Raw genomic sequence first — 19,239 nt, 5'->3', positions numbered from 1 at the left:
CTTTACAATACCAGGTTTGGCCTCCAGATGAAACTACCTAGCAACATAAGCTTTTGAATATGTTGCAGTTGACCTCTTGCACTCACTTCTACCAGTAATCCAGTACCTGCAAATATATTAAGCACATGTATATATAACAAAGTTAAATGAGATTCAGTAATCTTAACATTGGGGTGGGGTGAATCTTCATTATTGAAGTGAAAGGTTACAAGTCAGTGCTCTCCACCCCTGCTAATTAAAGAATGTGAGGACCTAGGAAAATTGTGGATACCTATTTATTACATTTATGTATCACCTTTCCCTTTTAGGAGCACCAGACAGTATACATAGTTGTCCCTTCCTCTAGCTTACCTTCACAACATCTCTGTGAGGTAGGTCAGGCTGAGAGTTGGTGACTGGTTCAAGAAGATCCAATGAGTTTCAAGCCTGAGTGGGGATTTGGGTCTAGCCCAGGATTCTAACCACGGCACTATGCTGGCCCTCAGCTAAATCACACGCACAACCATCCTAGCAACCTGCCTGTTGTGCTGGAGTAGATCTGTTCATGCAGACAAAGGCTATGCTTCTAATGCAAAAAAGGAGCAGGCCCCCAGCACTCAAAAACACCAATACCAATGCTATGTGCTGGTGCCCACCCTGTCCTGTCCACATGGCTAAGTGAATTGAATGTAGGATTAATACGCAGTGGTCAAGCTGCATGTCTAATATTGTGATGTGTCCCTGCGGAAAAAAATTAAAGTGCTCTTAGGATAAAGCACCAAACTGAGCATTTCAGAATCATCCCAGTGTTTTGTAGAGATGGCCACAGAGGATTGTAAGAGAAGCGGGCTCAGTTATTTAATTAATTTTTAATTCCATCCTTCTTCTGAAAAGCTCAAGGCCTCGTAATCACAGCAAACCTTCGAGGTAGGTTAGGTGGAGAGAGAATGACTGGCTCAAAATCACCCAGTAAGTTTTATGACTGAGTGGGTATTGATCCTACATTTGAACTGGGATCTCCCTAGCTTCAGCAACAGAGTACTCTGTCTAACCACTGTATTGCACTGCCTCTTAATGCGTTGAGATGAAGAGAGGTTATAGACCGCAAGGGGAATTGTTGTTCTTGACTTCTTACATTATTATCTTTCATTGCACATCCCCATTACGACAAATTGCAATAATGCCCCCTTTGTCTTTGTCTTTTGTCTTTTACTTTATTTGCCAGAATAATGAGGCTATATTGCCTTCATAAAGGTGTGTTTATTTCTAAACAAAACAAAATGAATACCCCACACTACTTAGCTATGTCTTCTGGCACTGCTTATTAAGACTCCCAAGGCTTCTTTGACCAGGCTGCATAGCTCTGTAATTAGCTCAGCGATCTGGTAGCTAGTTGCTGAAAATGACACACAATTGACCAAGAGCCATACCAAAAAGAAAATTCCAGTGGCCCTGCAAAGAAGATCAAAATTCTGTTTTGTTGGAAAGACTTATGCATTCGGGAGGGAGGGGGGAGAATGAAGGGAAATCTTGTTCCACTTAGCAACGATAAGATGTCCTTTGGGGAAGAGAAACAAAGAGGGCTCATTTGAGAGCCACTGTGCAGAGACAAAAACAGGAGTGAAAAGATTGTTTTTCTTCTCCTCCATTAAAAAAAATCACTTTATGTATGGACGCTCTGGGGTTTATGCCTCAAAAGGCTTCTCGAGTGGGGGGACCCCAATGGCAAACCACTTTGAGCTCCCCTCAACCCTGTTGCTTCTGAGGATGCAACAGTGGAAGGTATGAAAGGGAGAAAACACAAGGCTCTCGGGGCATATGATAAAGAAACATCCTTTGTTTAATGGACGTTTAGCTAAGTGAAAGAGTACAGTCTTGGTCCGCAGCCTCAACAAGGGATGGAGCAGTGGGTGGTTTTGACAAGGAGAGGTCTGGGTCAAGACTTCGGCCAGGGCAAGAGGCCAGGCAGTGTAGGAGGAGAAGCAGGACCAGCCAGGCACGCAAGGGCATAACCAGGAGGAACACTGAGGGGTGCCTTATACTGAGTCAGGCCATTGGTCCACCTAGCTCAATATTGCCAGCACAGAGTGGAGCTAATACATTCATTTTTGTGTGTACTTTCGCTGAATACCTGCCTTTTTTTGTAAACATTGGTTCATTAGAGAACTGCATTGCAAAATGTAGCTAAGTGCAAATTTTGAAGGACGGCTGTGTTTCAGGTCTCATTGTTTCAGAAAGTGTGAATTTGAGAGATTCAGCTTTACATGGGAACTGAATCGAATTTCTCCACCATCGCTACTTGCTGCAGCTCTCCAGGATTTTAGGCAGGGGATTCTCCTAGCCCTTGCCTGGAGATGCCGGGGATTGAACTTGAGACTTTCTGCATGCAAAGCAGGTGCTCTAAAACATAGGCCATTGACATGGCTGCTGGCCAACTGTTCTCTTTCTTATGAATGTTTATTTGGTAAAAGGGAGCTGATTGTAGGGAGATGGTCCAGTGATATCAGGAGATCTCCCTTCAGTGTTGTGAAAAGGATTCCCAGATGCTGGGTGTCACCCATCCCTCCCGAACTAAGGGGAGAGATAAAATGGCCACTTAAACATCACCAAAAAAGAAGTAATCCACCATCCAAAAAGAGGACCCAATTTGCCTAAAAACTGCATGTGGTTTGGTGTATAGATGCACTTTTAAAACTCAATACTGTAATGTAAATGGGAATGTAATACACCTCACCACAGTAAGAAAGATTATGACCAGGGGACCTTGTGTGTCTCCTCAGTCTGCTGTCCAGGTGATACCTGTCGCTGGGTAACCTGAAAGGCCCTGCTTACCTTTCTTATGGTTCTTTAACTGTCAATTAGCCTTGGAGCAGACATCCCTTCAGAGAGAGGACTGCACATGTCCTCTGTAACGTAGGTCACATGTCCACCCTTGGGAGGGAACTGGTGACAAAGTAGTTTTCAACTTTATATCGGACAGAGAGAAAGCTGAGAGTTAGCTGAACGTCTCTTGAGGGTGCATAGCCCCTCTCTAGTTGCCCAGGGTGGGCTAAAAAAAGGCAACATCCCATAAATAGATAGGGGAGTATAACATGGGGCAGTAGAGTTGCTCCTTTTAGTAATGCTTTTTTGCCTCTGCTCCTTCTATTCTTGTAAATAAAGCCAATACTGCAAAGATCTTACGGGTTCTCCAATGCTCTCTCATGCAAAGGAACTAAAACCCTGCTGACCCTGGAATTTGCTCCCGGTTTGAGCAAGTGAGGAGGCATGATGCAACAATATCCAGGCTGCAGAGGACAGACTAAAGAAGTGGGGCACGTATCTGCCACAGCATCGGGGCTGCATTAATTGCTAGTAGAGAATAAACAGGCGAAACAGGTCTGGTAAAGGGGAGAGCTGTAGCTCTGTGAGTAGAGCACATGCTTTGCATGCAAAAGGTTCCAGGTTCAGTCCCTGGCAACTCCAGGCAGAGCGGGGGGGGGGGGGAACCTTGTCTGAAACCCTGGAGAGCCACTGCCAGCCAGTATAGAAGAGATGCTCCAATGATCTGGCCCAGTATAAAACAGCTTCTTGTTCCTAAAAGCCTTAGTGCAAGACCAGCCAGGTCCATAGCCAATAGTTTATTTTTTAAAACTATTTTTATTAGAATTTTAACAAGAGCATATTAAGCCATTATAGTAATGTCAACAACAGGAAAGCAACAGTAACAGAAGGAAAACAAAACTGAAGAAAAGAGTACAGAATACAAGGATACAGGACCAAGTAACGCAATTACAGCCAACTGTTCAGCCCAGTGTGGATTGCCAGAGTTGGCCATCTTGCTTTCAGCCACTTTTCTGATTCATTTTGCGGGGTTGGGTGGAGGACAGGACCCAGTTGGAACAGGGTGCATTTGGAACAACAGTGGAGAAATACGATTTGGTCCCTGTGTCCATTGTAGCATTGTCAAATGCTATGGAACCAATTACCTAGGGAGGTAGTGGGCTCTCCGACGCTGGAGGCATTCAAGAGGCAGCTGGGCAGCCATCTGTCGGGAATGCTTTGATTTGTATCCTGCATTGAGCAGGGGGCTGGACTTGATGGCCTTATAGGCCCCTTCCAACTCAACCATTCTATGATTCTAAGTGAGCCCAGAAGTGTGTGCGTGAGAGAGAAGCACCAGGAAGGATGACATGGAACGAGTCAGGCACCCTTCCTTACATCCAGAGCTTGGAAATGTTACTTTTTTGAACTACAACTCCCATCAGCCCCAGCCAGCATGGCTACTGGATTGGGCTGATGGGAGTTGTAGTTCAAACAAAGTAACTTTTCCAAGCTCTGCTTACATCATCTTGGAGTCTATCATGCTGGCACAAAAAGCAAGTGATTGAGAATTGCATGTTTGGATGCTTCCCCATTTCAAAGATCTTCCTGTATGGTGAAAACTAACACACTAGCCTAGTCTTCTCCCTGATATGGTTAACCTTCTGCCTGCAGGGAGGCCTATACAACGTACTGTTTTTTGTGTGCCCTCCAAATGGAATTGTCTCTTGGTGATCAGTTTGTGTCATCATTCTTTTAGATTCATGCATTCTCTCTGTCAAAATCTCTGTTAGTTTTCGAACTTGTGTTCTCTCCTCCCCTCTCAAATGTTTTCTATTCTGGTCCTTTTGTGCTGGCTTCTCAAGAAATTTGGCATGCAGTTGCATTTGTTTGGTTGGCGGAGTTCAGTTTGGAAAATTTAGCAAGCTTCACAGTACCACTTTTATATATTTCTGCACTCCAGAAAAAAAACAGCCACCCAACTTCATACTTCCTTTTTGCAATGGTTTAATTCAGATCAAAGTCTATTCTGGAACTCTACTTTGACCTTCAAAATGTTGTGTTCCAATATGCTTTTGCAAGCGTTGGCCTTGCAAACCTTTTTTTCTAGACCAGCCTTCCCTAACCAGGTGCCCTCCAAAAGTTGTTGGGCCTCCCAACTCTCATCAGCCCCAGCCAGTTTTGCCAATGGTCAGGGATGATTTTAGAGGGCGCCAGGTTTAGGGAAGACTGTTCTAGACAGATGGAATGTGTAAAGCACAGGTAGACAGTCTGTGGCGCAAGTCCTGCAAGTTGCACATTCAATAGGCTTTTGTGGCATGCCTAGAGAGAAGCAGTAGAACCCACAGTCCTAGCCTAGCTATTGCTGCAGTGGTGATTTGTTTTAATTGTTTTTAATATTAAATTTGAAACTGTTGTATTCTCTCCTGGAACCTGCTGGTGAAGGGCGGGTAATACATTTGATAATGATGTTTCCTTGTCTCCATATCACTTCCTTGCTGCATGACTCTCTGCTCATTTGCTTGCCCAGTAGGCTTTGGGTAAAACAACCCCAAGGCATGGAAGGTTGGTTATTTGCAAAAGTGGAATTAGCATGGCACTAGCTCATATTTTTGGGCTGGACTTTTATTTATTTATTTATCTATCTATTTATTTATTACATTTATCTCCCACCTTTCCTCTAAGGAACTCAAGGGGGCGTATTTAGTTCTCCTCACCATTTCATTCTCACAGCAACCCTGTGAGGTAGGTTAGGCTGAGAGACTGTGACTGGCCCAAGGCCACCCAGTGACCTTTATGACTGAAAGGGAATTTGAACCTTGGTCTCTCTCAGGTCCTAGTCCAATGCTCTAACCACACTGGCTCTTACATACTTGTCCCATAGTTGCCAAAAAGTCCCATGGCAGGGTCCGAGATCCTGAAAGCACAGGATGAAGCAACCTTGCTAAGTAGGACTAGGGCAGCTCGGTGCCTAGATGCGGGGCGATGTGGGAACCCTACATAGGCTGCCTTGAGTTCTATCACAGAGGAAAAGAGGGTGAATAATGTGAAAAATAAATAGGGTGGGTCACCAGTCAGCAATGTCAGACCTAAATACCATCTTATCAGGAGGTCCGTTCGGCACAACATAAGAATCAGGCCCTTAGTGTTGTGGCACCTACCCTTTGGAATTCCCTCCCCTTAAATATTAGACTGGCCTGGTCTTTGTTATCTTTTTGGTGCCTACTGAAGACCTTCCTCCTTCAACAAGCCTTTTAACTAGAGACCTTTATCCTAGTCTGCATCTGTATTGGAATAGGTTTAAGATATTTTAAGATGTTTTAATTGTTTTATTGCTTCTTTGCCACCCTGGGCTCCATTGGGAAGAAGGGAAGGATATAAATTTAAATAATAATAATTAATAATAATTGGTACACCTTGGTACACCAGTGAACCATAGCCGTCTTGATGTCCCATCCACATCTACTGTAGTCCCCAGTGGAGTATCCAGTACAACATCTGCCGCATCTTCTTGAGATCAGTTTCACTTGATGCGGCCTGATGTGGACCAGGTGCTTGCGACAATGCGGCTAGTAACGTGTCCCCTCAACTCTTGCCCTTCTTGGCTTATTAAAGCTTGCCGAAGGGGTGTGACTGAGTGGATTCAGGGTGCGGTCAATGCATTTTTGCAATAGGGAGCGGTCACAGCTGCCCTGAAAGAGACAGTGATCCGACAGCTCCTGAAAAAGCCTGTCCTGGACCCGTTGGTTTGTGACAACTACCAGTTGCAAATACCTTTTTATGGAAGGTGATTGAGAGGGTTGTGGTGCAGCAATTGCAAATATTCTTGGATGAAACAGGTTATCCATTCCAGTCTTGGTTTAGGCCTGGTTATGGGACTGAATCGGCCTGGTAATGACCTTTATTGGGAGAAGGACAGGGGGAATGCGACCTTGTTATTCTTATGTGATCTCTCAATGGTTTTGATACCATTGACCATGGTATCCTTCTGAAAGGCACTCCCTCTGAAAGAGCAGGTTGATAGTCTGGGAGTTCTCCTAGAACCATCTTTGTTGCTAGAGGCCCAGGTGACCTCAGTATCTAGGAGTGCCTTTTACCAGCTTTGGCTGGTAAGACAGCTGTGGCCATATCTGGACTAGGATAGCCTGACTACTGTTGTCCTCTGTGTGGGACTGCCCTTGAGGTTGGTCTAGAAGCTTCAGCTGGTGGAAAATGTGGTGGTGTGATTGCGCACTGGGGCAGGGTATCGTCAACATGTTACCTCGCTGCTGAAAGAACTGCACTGGCTGCCCATTAGCTACTGGGCCAAGTTCAAGGTTCTAGTTTTGGTGTACAAAAGCCTACACAGCTTGGGATCAGCATTGTGGCACTGACACTTTGGAATTCTCTCCCCTTCAATATTAGACAGGCACTATCTCTGTTATCTTTTTGGTGGCTATTGAAGACCTTCATCTTTCAACAAGCCTTTTACATAGAGACCTATCCCATTCTGTGTCTGTGCTAGAATTGCATTTTAAGATGTTGTTAAAGTTGTTTTGTTTTAATACATTTTAAAGCCGTTTGTTTTTAAGATGTTTTAAAGTGCTTTTAGTGTTTTTGTTTGCTGCCCTGGCTTCTTCTGGGAGGAAGGGCAGGATATAAAATAAATGAATGCTTGCATGCATGCATGCGAATGGAGGATGAGGCTATTTGTCACAATGACTAAGTTGTACACCCATTGTTGAAGGCCATAAATGCCTATGGATATAAGTTGCTGAGAATCACAGGTGGGGAGAGTGCTGTGGCGCTCAGGTTCTGCTTGTGAGTTTCCCATGGGCATCTACTTGACCACTGGGAGAACAGGATGCTGAGCTAGATGGGCATTGGGCCTGATCTAGCAGGCCTTTTCTTGTGTTCTTAATGTTCCTCCTGTTTCCAGGCGTATAGGTAACTCCAAGTCTTATTCAAAATAAATGAGTTTTCAGTATACCTAATCTACTGTGGATTTTAAACTATATGTGTAATCTATACTTCCATATGGTGCTGGAACTATAAAATATTTAACCATTTTTTTTGATAATGTGAAAAGGGATGTATAGTTCTGTTTGTTTTTCATTTTCACATTTTGGCATACCATCCGAACTGGGCTCATAGGCTCCTTGCTTAGAACAGCAAATGTTTTTTGCTAAGTGGTACAACAGTAATTTGAACTTTTGTATGTAGCTCAGTGAATTTATGTGGTTTTAACATTAAACCAGCATTCTGTTGTGTAATATTTCTGGAGTCCCTTGCAAAAGCCCCTCCCTTTCCCAGTTGTTCCTTGTTCTTTTGGTTTCGGCATTCTACCCATTAAACACTGAGAAGAATATATTGGAGTAATCGGGGTGTCCTCTGGATGTTATTTGACTGCAGCTCCGTCGTCCCTGACTGTTGGCCGTGCTGTCTGAGGGGAGTTAGAATCCAACAACTTTTGGAGGGCTACCTCCAGCTAAGTGTTACATAGAGTCCCGTCTTCAGTGAGACCCCAGTTGCAGTGATTGTGGCCCTATCTGCACTGTATATTTAAAGCAGTGTCGTACCACTTTAAACAGTCATGGCTTCCCCCAAAGAATCATGGGAACTGTAGTTTGTTAAGAGGGCTCAGAGTTGTTAGGATACCCCTATCCCCCTCACAGAGCTACAATTCCCAGGAGGGATTGACCGTTAAACCACTCTGCAAATTGTAGTTCTGTGAGGGGAAAAGGGGTGTCCTAACAACTCTCAGCACCGTTAACACATTACAGTTCCCAGGGTTCTTTGGTGGAAGCCATGGCTGTTTAAAGTGGTATGATAGTGCTTTAAATGTGCAGTGCAAATGAAACCTGTGTGATGGCACTGGTGTGTGGAGAGTACTTTATTCCTTTTCCTTATCATCATGGCCTTATAAGATTGTTCCAACTTCTGATGTTAAAAAATGCTTGTCTCTGGATGGGGCCGGTGAGGGTGGGGAGCCTGGCAGACTCCAGAGGGACAGAGCTAACAGCCGATACTTCCCATTTGTTATGCTTTGCTACTAGCAGGTGAAATGTGCTGAGTTTTTGCTTGCTTTTTAGCACAAAGTGAAGGAGCTGTACAGGAAAGTAACTGTGAGGACAATCCCTTCTCCTTAGCTATCGTTGCTAAGATGCCATGCTGCGCTACAGCTACCCACCCTGCCTTTTCCAGCTCACCAGAGGGCCTCTGCAGACATCTTTTGTTTATTGCGCATTCACAATTATTTGTGCTTATGATGGTACTGGGGCAGTTATCTGCGATCCCACTTCTAGATGCAAAGTATGTGCTCTCTGTCACTGGGCTATGGCCATTCCCGATAAACTCTTGACTCCTCAGCATCAGTTATTTTTGAAAGATCAACTTTGCTGACTGTGGAAGAATTATACTCCTAAATGTTACTGTATTTACAGTATACAATAATATCAGCCTCATGAATTTAGACATTTTTATTATTTATTTGTTATTGCATTTATATTCCACCTTTCCTCCAAGGAACTCAAGACGGCATTCATGTTTCTCTCCCTCTCCATTTCATCCTTGCAACAACCCTGTGAGGTAGTTTAGGCTGAGTAACAGTGACTGGCCCAAGGTCACCTAGTGAACTTCATGGCTGAGTGGGGACTTGAACCCTGGTCTCTCAAGCCCTAGTCCAACACCCTAACCACTTTGCCATACTGTCATCTTACATTATGGTGATAACACGTGGTTTGTAAAGTGGATGGACGTTACATAAAACTGGAAGGGAAGGAAGAGTCTTTTGGTATGCCCCAACAATGTACAGGATGATTTCCCCTGACAGAGGTGTTGTGTCCATTTTAAGACTGAAAGAAACCCTAGCAAATGACTGAAAAACACAGCATACTAGTGTGGGTGACCATTCTGTCAAGTTCTCTACAGTGAGGTTTATTGTTACAAGGTCTGCCGTTTCTGGGGGCAGAAGGTTTCCTCTCATAAAAGGTCAAGTGTAGGCTGAACCATTTCAGAGTTTGCTTTTCTTCACAGCAATGTTATTCGCAGAGCATGAATGGAGGTTCTTGTGGAGAGTGTGGACTCTCTCTCCTCCACACAGGTTCCCACTGCTACACCAATTAACGCTTGAGTTGTTTTCTGTGTGAGAATTAGTCCTGACAGGCACGTTGTAATCATTTTTAGCTGACAGATTAGTTTTTCAAGGTGGAAAAGGAAACCTGAGGGAGGAAAGGTATTCCAATTTGCAGGGTTTTGTTCTGGCTTTGATGTTTTGAGTAACTGTGCACAGAAAAAATCAGGAAGCAAAGTTATTAGTTCATATATTAAAGGTGGCGTTGGATCCTACTGTACAAAATATAGGGTGGTATTAAATGCTAGTCCTACTCAGAGTCGACCCATTGAAGTGAGTAGACATGGTAAGGTTCATTAATTTCAATGGGTTTACTCTGAGTAGTACTTAATTGGCTATAATCCACAGTGTATGAAAATATTGCCTGCCTTCTTGACAGTGGGGAAGGAGGCATGCAGACATGCTTTGGGTCTTATTTATTGATAACAAACAGGCTTTTTGAATCAGTTGTATGATCTGCAAATAGATGATAGGGGAGCTGGATCACCCAGATCTTAGCAGCTGTCCTAATCCAGTAGGGTTTTGCGCCATGGCTCTAGATTTCCATTTCAGAGTATTTAAATTCTACAAAGGAGAAAACCCAAATAAATTAAAATAAATTTGAAAAATATATGTTCCTTTTGGGGGAGCCCCTGTTTGGGGAGGACTTAATTTGAATAGTATGCCAGTTCCTCTGTCTCTGGAAAGCAGCACAATGTAGGAACAGAAGTTAAAGATGTTAAAGCCTGAGGTCAGAGGAGGGAAATTGAATCTGGCCAATGGGCCACATCCTTATGTCCAATGGAGGCTGGCCTATTAGGACAGGTAGGGCACTTGCTCCATCAAGCTCAGTCTGCCCTCATCTAACTCCCACTTGCTGCCTTCTTACAGCCAGTCTTAAGGAGTGGTTTTGGCTACCAGCTTCCTCCTCGTTAGCGTTGCCTATGTAGAATTCCCAGGGGATGGGGACAAACCAGAATTGGTTGGCTCCATCCACCATTAGATCTGGCTTCACTACTTTCAACCACCTTGCCTTCCGCCCTACCAGTTCCGATGGGCACCAGCATCCACTTATCTCACTCATGCAAACACACTGCAAGTTGGTGATGCCCACCTCTTAGTCATCTGGCATCACAGTGATATTATATGACCTGGTGGATTTTTTTGTGCAGTTTGAAATCAGACTATCCAAGCAAATGCATAGCCTTGCAAACCCAAATGATCAGCTGATTGTCAGCGGTTGCAAACTCCTGAGCCCAGCATTTTGTGAGCCTTGGCAATCAGCTGATTGTTGTCGCTTGCAAAGGGTTGTGCGCAGGGCTTTGCACGTACAACCAATTAGCTGGTCATTAGGATCTGCAAAATCTCTTATGGCCCTGTCACATCTTTACTTGCCCCACACCTGCCACTATATGAAGGCAAGTGGAGAACAGATGGGTGTGGCTTGGCTGAAATGGACTTGTGGGCCAGAGGTTCCCCACTGCTGCCTTAGGACAAGACTGGAAGTTGAATGGATGTATGCAAAGTTCTTTTTTAAAATCTGCTGTTTAATCTGCTATTTATTTCTGTCCTTCCACATACAGCTGATCCTACTGCTCTGGGCTTCATCATCTCCCCATGGTCTCTCCTGCTGCTTCCATCCGGCAGCGTATCATTTACAGATGAAAATGTTTCTAACCAAGACCTGCGAGCATTCACGGCACCAGAAGTTCTCCAAAATCAGTCGCTATCATCTCTTTCCGATGTTGAAAAGGTACAGCAGAGACTCATTTCTGTTGTTTTCTTAAGTTGTATCTGGGGAAATGAAAAAAGAATGGGTTAAATATCCCAGAGCTGAGGTTCTTCTTAGCTATTTCAATTTCAGAAATTCAGGTATCCAACTGTCTGCCCCATACTCTTCATCTGTCCCCTTTCAGGCTACAGTGTCTCCTAATTTTCTGGCCTGTGCACCCAATCGGGTAGGGTCTGTGCCCAGTTGGGCACAAGAGTACAGCTCATGGGATCCCCACTGGCATACATGGTACACAGTGTAAATGAAGAATTTAATCACACTGCTGGGCAACCTGCAGCCCTACAGCCACAAACAGTCCTTGGCTTAATTTCATGTGGGTGGCAAGGAGGAGAAGGGGAGAAGCAAGGATTGCATAAGGGGAGGGAGAGAGACATAAAAGGGGATGACAGGGAGGACAAAAGGGTGGTCTCATCCATCTTTGGGTCTGATCCCTCATAGATTGCCTCCAAGGACATGTGTTACAGGAGAGTAGAAAAGAGGGATCCCCCCCATTTTTGCATTGAATAAGTCATGTGAGCAGAACCTAAGCCACTGGTAGCCCCAACATGTAGAGTTATGCATTATGTTCAGCAGGAGAGGCCTGCCCAGAACAGAGGTTACAAGGTCAGTTACATGGGATAGGACATTCTTGGTGGTGACCCCTTGCATGTAGAACTCCCTTTCAAGTGACTTTTGTTATGCCCCCACTGTAGAAATATTCAAGAGAAAGCTAAATACATTTTTATTTAGACAGACGTTTGGACCATCACTCCTGAAGTGTGGCTCTACTGATGATATTGATGCTGTATTTCTGTGTCTTTACTATGATTTTGTGGTTTTAATGATGTTTCATTGATGTATGGTGGTTTTATTTACTCTTATATGAAGGGCAGAATATGAAGGTACATAGGAATATAGGAAGCTGCCTTATACTGAGGGAGACCAATGGACCATCTAGTTCAGTATTGTCTGTGTTGACCAGCAGCAGCTCTCCAGGGTTTCGGGCAGAGAATCCCTGCCAGGTCTACCTGGATATGCTGGGGATTGCACCTGGTACCTTCTGAATGCAAAGCAGATGCTGTACCATCGAGCTATGGCCCTTTCCCCATATCAAACAAATAGATGCATGGATGATATGGTAGAACCATGTCCCCTGGCCCCACCCCCAGCATTGTGCTCCATGGAGGCCCCATCACAAACATCTGCACGTTGTGTACACCCGTCTGCAAACGAGGCAGTGTGCAGATGACCACATGCAATGTGCAAGCACCAGCATCCTGCATGGCATGCAGTGTTGAGGTCAGGGCAAGGAGGCACCGCCGTTTCACCATCCACATGAGAGCATGCCTGAAGAACGCTGGTCTTGTGAATAATGGTTCGCACCTAGGCCTTGGGGCACACTGAAGATTCAGTCGATGGTTAATATTAAATGTTGAATTGTGTCAATCAGAGGTGGGGAACGGGATCCAGTTGGTGGGCTGGATCCTTGACTCCCCCAGCCCCCACAGGGCTGCCCACTTGTCAGTTGTCTGACACCATTATGATGACTTCAAAGGGACTCACTCTCAGTGCTGATCAGCTGATGAATGTTGAGAATGAGTCTCTTTGCAGGTGTGTTATGGGCCTTTCAATGGACGTCTCCTCTGCTGGTCTGCAGAGAAAAAGCAGGTGCAGTCTGAATCCAAACTATGCCTGCCCTTGGACTTCAAAGGGGCTTGCTCTCAGCACCAGTCACCCAATTAGCATGACAGTGCACCTTCAAAGGGTATCATTCTCAGCACCCATGAGCAACTCTCTAGTGCAGCTGATCCCAGCCATGTCTTTACGTGCCCTACTCCTGACATCACATATGTCTGTGTCTGCTAATTACTTTTCCCTTCCAGTATTTTTATTTTCTTTTGTTGCAGCCATGGTTCATCAGGAGAGCTTCTGAGTGGGAATCTGTTTTTATTTTTAGCTCTTGTTCCTGAAATCTGAGTGTGTTCCACAAAAAGTGCTACAGACCAAATTCCCACTTATAATGACCTCCTGAAATACAATGACAGGGTTACATGAGCCTCTGGGTTATGACTTCATTCCTAAACCAAAAAAATGATGTACTCAGTGATAAATTTCTGGCAGACTGCTGCACAGACAAAAGAATGCCTTGTTGGTCACTTACTAAATTCAAACTAAAAAACAAACAAGTCCACAATTGTATTAACTCTAATGTTGCCAGGGATGCTCAGTTGTTTCAGCTTATTTGGGGTGAAGGGATTTTGAAATCAGCTCCTGTCTTGTGAAAAAGAGCAAGAAGCCTTTTAGCAAAAAATCTCTTAAGAACCAAGCTATTATTCATTTGTGCTCAGACCGAAGAGCTTTACATGTAACTGCCAATTTGCATAAGAAATCTCTTTCTGCCGCAGCTGTTTCACATAATCTGCATCTCATGTGGTTATAAGACATATTGGGATCTTTCCTGGAGATCCTGCAAGGCTCCATCTTCTGTCAACTTCCTCTCCTTCCTTTTTCCCCATCACAGAGATAATTACACCCCGAGCTTTTGCTACACCATTAATTCCCCTTATGCCTCTTTTGTTGCAGATTCACATTTATTCTCTTGGAATGACCCTTTATTGGGGAGCTGACTATGATGTTCCACAAAGCCAGGTAAGTAGTGAAGGTATGCTGCTCATCCACGTTACAATAACTGGGGTCACAATAACTTGCTGCCAGTCAATTCCTATTGGTTTTTTTGCTCTAAAGCGGTATTGAGAGTCGATAGACGGCTGGAGAGAAGCAGGAAGAAGAAGGGCTCCCTTTGGAAGGAAGGGCGGGATATAAATTTAATAATAAATAAATAAGAAAGGTGGAGTGCTTAACTTCTCCTCTACCCCAGCAACCCATGACAGACAGGAAGAACTGGTGCCAAATGGGAGTATTATTACTGTTTTACCGGCACTGCTGCTAATCAACAAACATATATGTAATAATGACTTACAGTGCTAGACAGGGCATGTCACCAGAAGAGAACTGTGAAAGTTGACAGTGAAATACAAAGGCTCAAATCCAAATGCCTGTGGTAGCTGGGAAGTTGTCCTATCAACTGAGGGTGTACACCCTTGAGTGTGTGTGCTTCCAACAGAATAGACAAGATGATCAACTAGTAATGCAAGGGGGAAAATATAAGCAGTTCCCAGCTGTATGGGTGTTGCCACCTAATTACAAGACTAGGCTGGTTCCAGCTGCCCAGTCGGTTGGCTTCCTTAGCTCTCACTTGTTTCATATAACGTTTCTGTGTTAAGGAGAAATGTATCCTGATATAGGTCCAGGTTCACCCATGCATGCTTGTTCCTGGTTGTCTGTGGTATCAAGTGATGACATTATTAATATTTATTAAATTTATATCCCGCCCTTCCCCCCAAAGGAACCCAAGGTGGCAAACGCAGAAGGGATAAAACAGTTAAAACATCTAAAAGCAATCCCAATATGCATGCAGACTGGGAAAGATCTCTACTTATTTATTTATTTATTTATATTAATGATATTTATTAGTCGCTTTCCCCCCCAAAATGGAACTCAAGGCGACTTACAAAAACAACAAACAAACAAACAAACTGTGCTCGAAGTAGCCCACAACAAAAGCAAACACCAATTACAAAAGCAATTTCATAATAATATAATACAACAACAGTAATAAAACAATAACAAATGAAAGACTTGTTGAAATAAAGTATTCAGTGGGCACTGAAAAGACAGCACCTCTCTAATATTTGACAGGAGGGAATTCCAAAGGAGCCATGACACTAAAGGCCCAATTCCTGTATTGTATGGAATGAATTTCCTGATAAAATGGTATCTGCAAGAGGCTGTCCCTTGCAGAGCTCAGTGACTGATAGCATATATAAGGGATGAGATGATCTTTTAGCTGTACACTAGAATCAGCACCTTGAACTTAGCGTGGTAGCTAATTGGCAGCCAGCGCTGCCACTTTCCATGTGTGAATGAGCCAATCACTGAAAATAGAACTTTAATATCACCTGGAATGAACTGGAGCTCAGCACTTTTCAGAGAAGGTGGTTCGCATATTCAGCTAGACGTTAAGAAGTGATCAAATATGTATATGAGAACCAGCCCAGAGTTGTTCTTAGGGGCTGATTAACAGAGTTTGGGTTAAGAGAATATCCGTAGCTCAGTGTAGAATGCATGTTTTGCACGTAAAAGGTCTTGTGTTCAGTTCCTGGCATCTCCGCTTAAAGGGATCAGGTAGCAGGTATTAGGAAAGAGCTTTATCAGAGACCTTGGAGAGCTGCTGCTAGTCAGAGCAGACAATACCAGCATAGATGGAGAAACAGGTATGCAGTTTCATGTATTCATATTTATTATATGTATTTATATAAGGTGTTTATATACTGCTTAATTATTAGAATTTCTAAGCAGTGTACATAAAAATAACCAAGACAAGAGAATAAAACAATAAAAATTCATAATAAAACCCAAACAGAAACCTAAACACTACTTTAAAATGCCTACTGGAAGTAGAAAGTCTTTGTCATATACCTGAAGTTCAGCAAGGAGTTATAATAAGTATGTTTATTGCGTATCAGAGTCCCCATCCAGATTCCCCTTTAATTGCTCCATCTTATTTAAAAGCACCATAGAGGTGTGGATCATTAGTTGTTTTTTTCTTTTACTGGTTTACTAAAAATGTTTTCCTAGCGATATGAATAAAAATATCAACGTGACATTTCTATGATTAACCGCCATGTATCTTTATGCAATTGCTTTTCAATGTTTTTTTTTAAAAAAACATTTTTTTCTAAACAATATGTTTTTAACCCTTTTTATTTAAGATGTTTTTAAAGCTTTTTTTTAAAAAAAATGTTTTTAAAGTTGTTTTGTTTTAATGTATTTTAAGGCTTGTTTTTATGATATTTTAAAGTGTTTTTAGTGCTTCTGTTTGCCGCCTTGGGCTCCTTTTGGGAGGAAGGGTGGGATATAAATCAAATAATAAATAAATAATAAATAATTATTACTACAGCACTTAACGATTGCAAGCTGTTTCTGTAGGTTTCCATTTACCAAACCTTTTTTTTAAAGTGCTTCTGCAGCTTTGTTAATACATTTTATGATTTTAAAAGCTTTTCATGAATCTGAAAAAGTGGGCCATCATGCTTTTGTTGTTCTTTAAGGTTCCATCAGACTCTTAATGGCTTTCCGTTTTTATGTTACATCTCAAAAATTATTTTTGCATGCCCCCTTGATCAGTTTTAACTGGGAAAGCAGTAAATAAGTAAATGGATGAATGTTAGTGTAGGAAGATTTTGTCTTTGGGATCCAAGAACCAAAAAATGGTTAATTCACCTCTTTACTATTTGGGTTGGAACTATTAACTGGATAAATAGTGTGACCTTTCTGTGCATATTTACTTGGAAGAAAGGTTTACTGTGTTCAATAGGGCCTACTCCCTAGTAAGTACGTTTAGGATTGCAGTAATATGGTGGAATCCAAAGGTTTTCTTCCTCCTGCAAAGTGGAATGAATCCTTCTATTGGATTAAGACTGCTTCCATCAAAAGAAAGGAACTTTTGCATCCATCTCATTGGCTTTTAAGATCAGTGGGTTGGTTTGCTTTTATTCAGCTATTGGTATCCTTTGGGATATGATGATATATTAGGGTAAGGGCCATAGTTCAGTGGTAGAGCATCTGCTTTCCATGCAAAAGGTTCAATCCCCAACATCTCTGGGATGGGAGAGAGACCCTTGTCTGAAACCCTGGATAGTCACGACTGTCAGCATAGACAGCAGTGAGCTAAATGGACCAATGGCCTCACTCGATCAAAGGCAGCTTCCTATGCACCTGTGTACCTATCTCAAAGCTCCTTTAACCTTATCATGGTGTGATCAGAGAGGATGAAAGCAAGAAAGAGGGGGGGAGAGCAAACATTAACCAGACTTCTCAATGTTTTTTCTATTTACCATCAGCCCATCAAACTTGGGGATCATTTGAACAGCATACTGCTTGGCATGTGTGAAGATGTTGTTTATGCCCGCGTGTCGGTACGGACGGTTTTGGACACCTGCAGTGCTCACATCCGGAACAGTAACTGCGCACCTTCCTTCTCATATGTGAAACAGTTGGTTAAACTGGTTCTGGGGAGTTTGTCTGGGGTAAGTGTTTATAAGCAAGTTGAGCAATAATTGAGAGTTGGCAAAACTACTGTGGGGAAATTGGCATATCATAGTCACCTTCTCAGCCTTCCTTAAAGAAACATTCTAAAAATTAATAGATGAAATTTCAGGACTTTTCAGAGCATCTTACGGGGCTTCTGAGAGATTTGCAAGATAACTAGCAATAGGAGGGGAGACACACACCTGGTTTACCTTGAAACCCACTTGACTTTCTTATTTTTCCAATCTTAAGTTCACTTGTCCCTGTCAATTTGTGATTTTTTTAAAGTCTTCATGAAAATTCATGAGAACTTCAGTGCAAATTTCTCCTAATATGCAAGTTTGTTTGCCTAATATACACTTTTTGTGAAGCAATTTTCTGTAATGTAATGCATTTTTGTATATTATTTTCACTATATGAATTTTTACACACACTTTACCTCAGTGTATGCATTTTTGTACACATTACTTGGCTAGAGAATTGCACTGCAAAATGTTGAGAATTTCAAAGGATGGCTGTGTTTTGGTTTTCATATTGTTTCAGAAAGTGCAAATTAGTTAGGTTCACCTTTAAGTGAGAACTGCACTGAATTTCTCTGCATCCCTAATCACATCCTCATTGTATGGCCCCACTGCCTTCCACATGTTGGGGCTCAAGATCTTAAGCAGGGAGCCTGCTGTACATGCATAGGCTGTCTGCATGATTTAGAAAACTGCACAACAGGGCTCTAAATCGTGCAGGCCTCCCATGTAGAGCAGACTCCTTGCTTCAGACTTTTTCCTCAGGACAGCAGGGCTTAGACAACAGGAATGCAATAGCTGAGGTGAGGCCTGCAGGGCAACCCCACTTTCCTCATAACCAAATTCTAATTGTACGAGGGATTGAAAGCTTTAATAGGACTCTTCTGGTGCACAGTAAAGATGTTGCTGGGTCCTCAACATCACCAGGTAACTGTGCAGTTAGAAATGCTTGTGAGTTTTTTTTTTTTTAAAAAACACATTGGGGCTGCAATCCTACACACTTACCTGGTAAGCTCTGCTTAAAACAAAGGGGTTTACTTCTGTGTCAACGTGTATAGCGTTGTGCTGTAGATCATATTGACTAGGCAGGAACTGCTTTCATAAAAATGAACACCTACTTTGCACAAATTATCTGCTGTTGTTGTTTTAAACTAGCTGACTTCCCCTTCACCTTAGTAGCTTAATTTCGGTTACTTGTTTCAAACGTTAACTATAACAAAATAAGTAGCCAAATGCATAAGCCCTATCTGGAGTTGGAGCTCCTTTCATGTAAGCAGACATTGGGGTGCGCTGCCACGCTCCACCCACTCCACCACATCATCTTTACACAGCTTAGCTCCTTCCATGAGTTTCAGAGCAAAGGTCTGAAGCAGGGAGGGTTCTGAATTGTGTGGGGAGGCTCACCACTTTTATCCTCAAACTCATGG

General features: G+C 43.0%; 1 protein-coding gene across 5 annotated transcripts in view; it reads left to right on the top strand.

Annotated features, from left to right (window-relative positions):
* Nucleotides 1–19,239, top strand: part of PTPN13 (protein tyrosine phosphatase non-receptor type 13) — a 196,459-nt gene that overhangs the window by 69,607 nt on the left and 107,613 nt on the right. For all 5 annotated transcript variants that reach the window (XM_061583095.1, XM_061583093.1, XM_061583092.1 and 2 more), the window contains exons 3-5: nt 11,455–11,624; nt 14,226–14,291; nt 17,606–17,791. In XM_061583095.1, the coding sequence (XP_061439079.1) occupies nt 11,455–11,624; nt 14,226–14,291; nt 17,606–17,791 (422 nt within the window). The remainder of the gene's footprint in view (nt 1–11,454; nt 11,625–14,225; nt 14,292–17,605; nt 17,792–19,239) is intronic.

Source organism: Rhineura floridana, chromosome 9, assembly GCF_030035675.1.
Source record: "Rhineura floridana isolate rRhiFlo1 chromosome 9, rRhiFlo1.hap2, whole genome shotgun sequence".
NCBI classification, from domain to species: domain Eukaryota; kingdom Metazoa; phylum Chordata; class Lepidosauria; order Squamata; family Rhineuridae; genus Rhineura; species Rhineura floridana.
The sequence above is the reverse complement of the archived record's forward strand: the minus strand, read 5'-3'. Positions and strand labels throughout refer to the sequence as shown.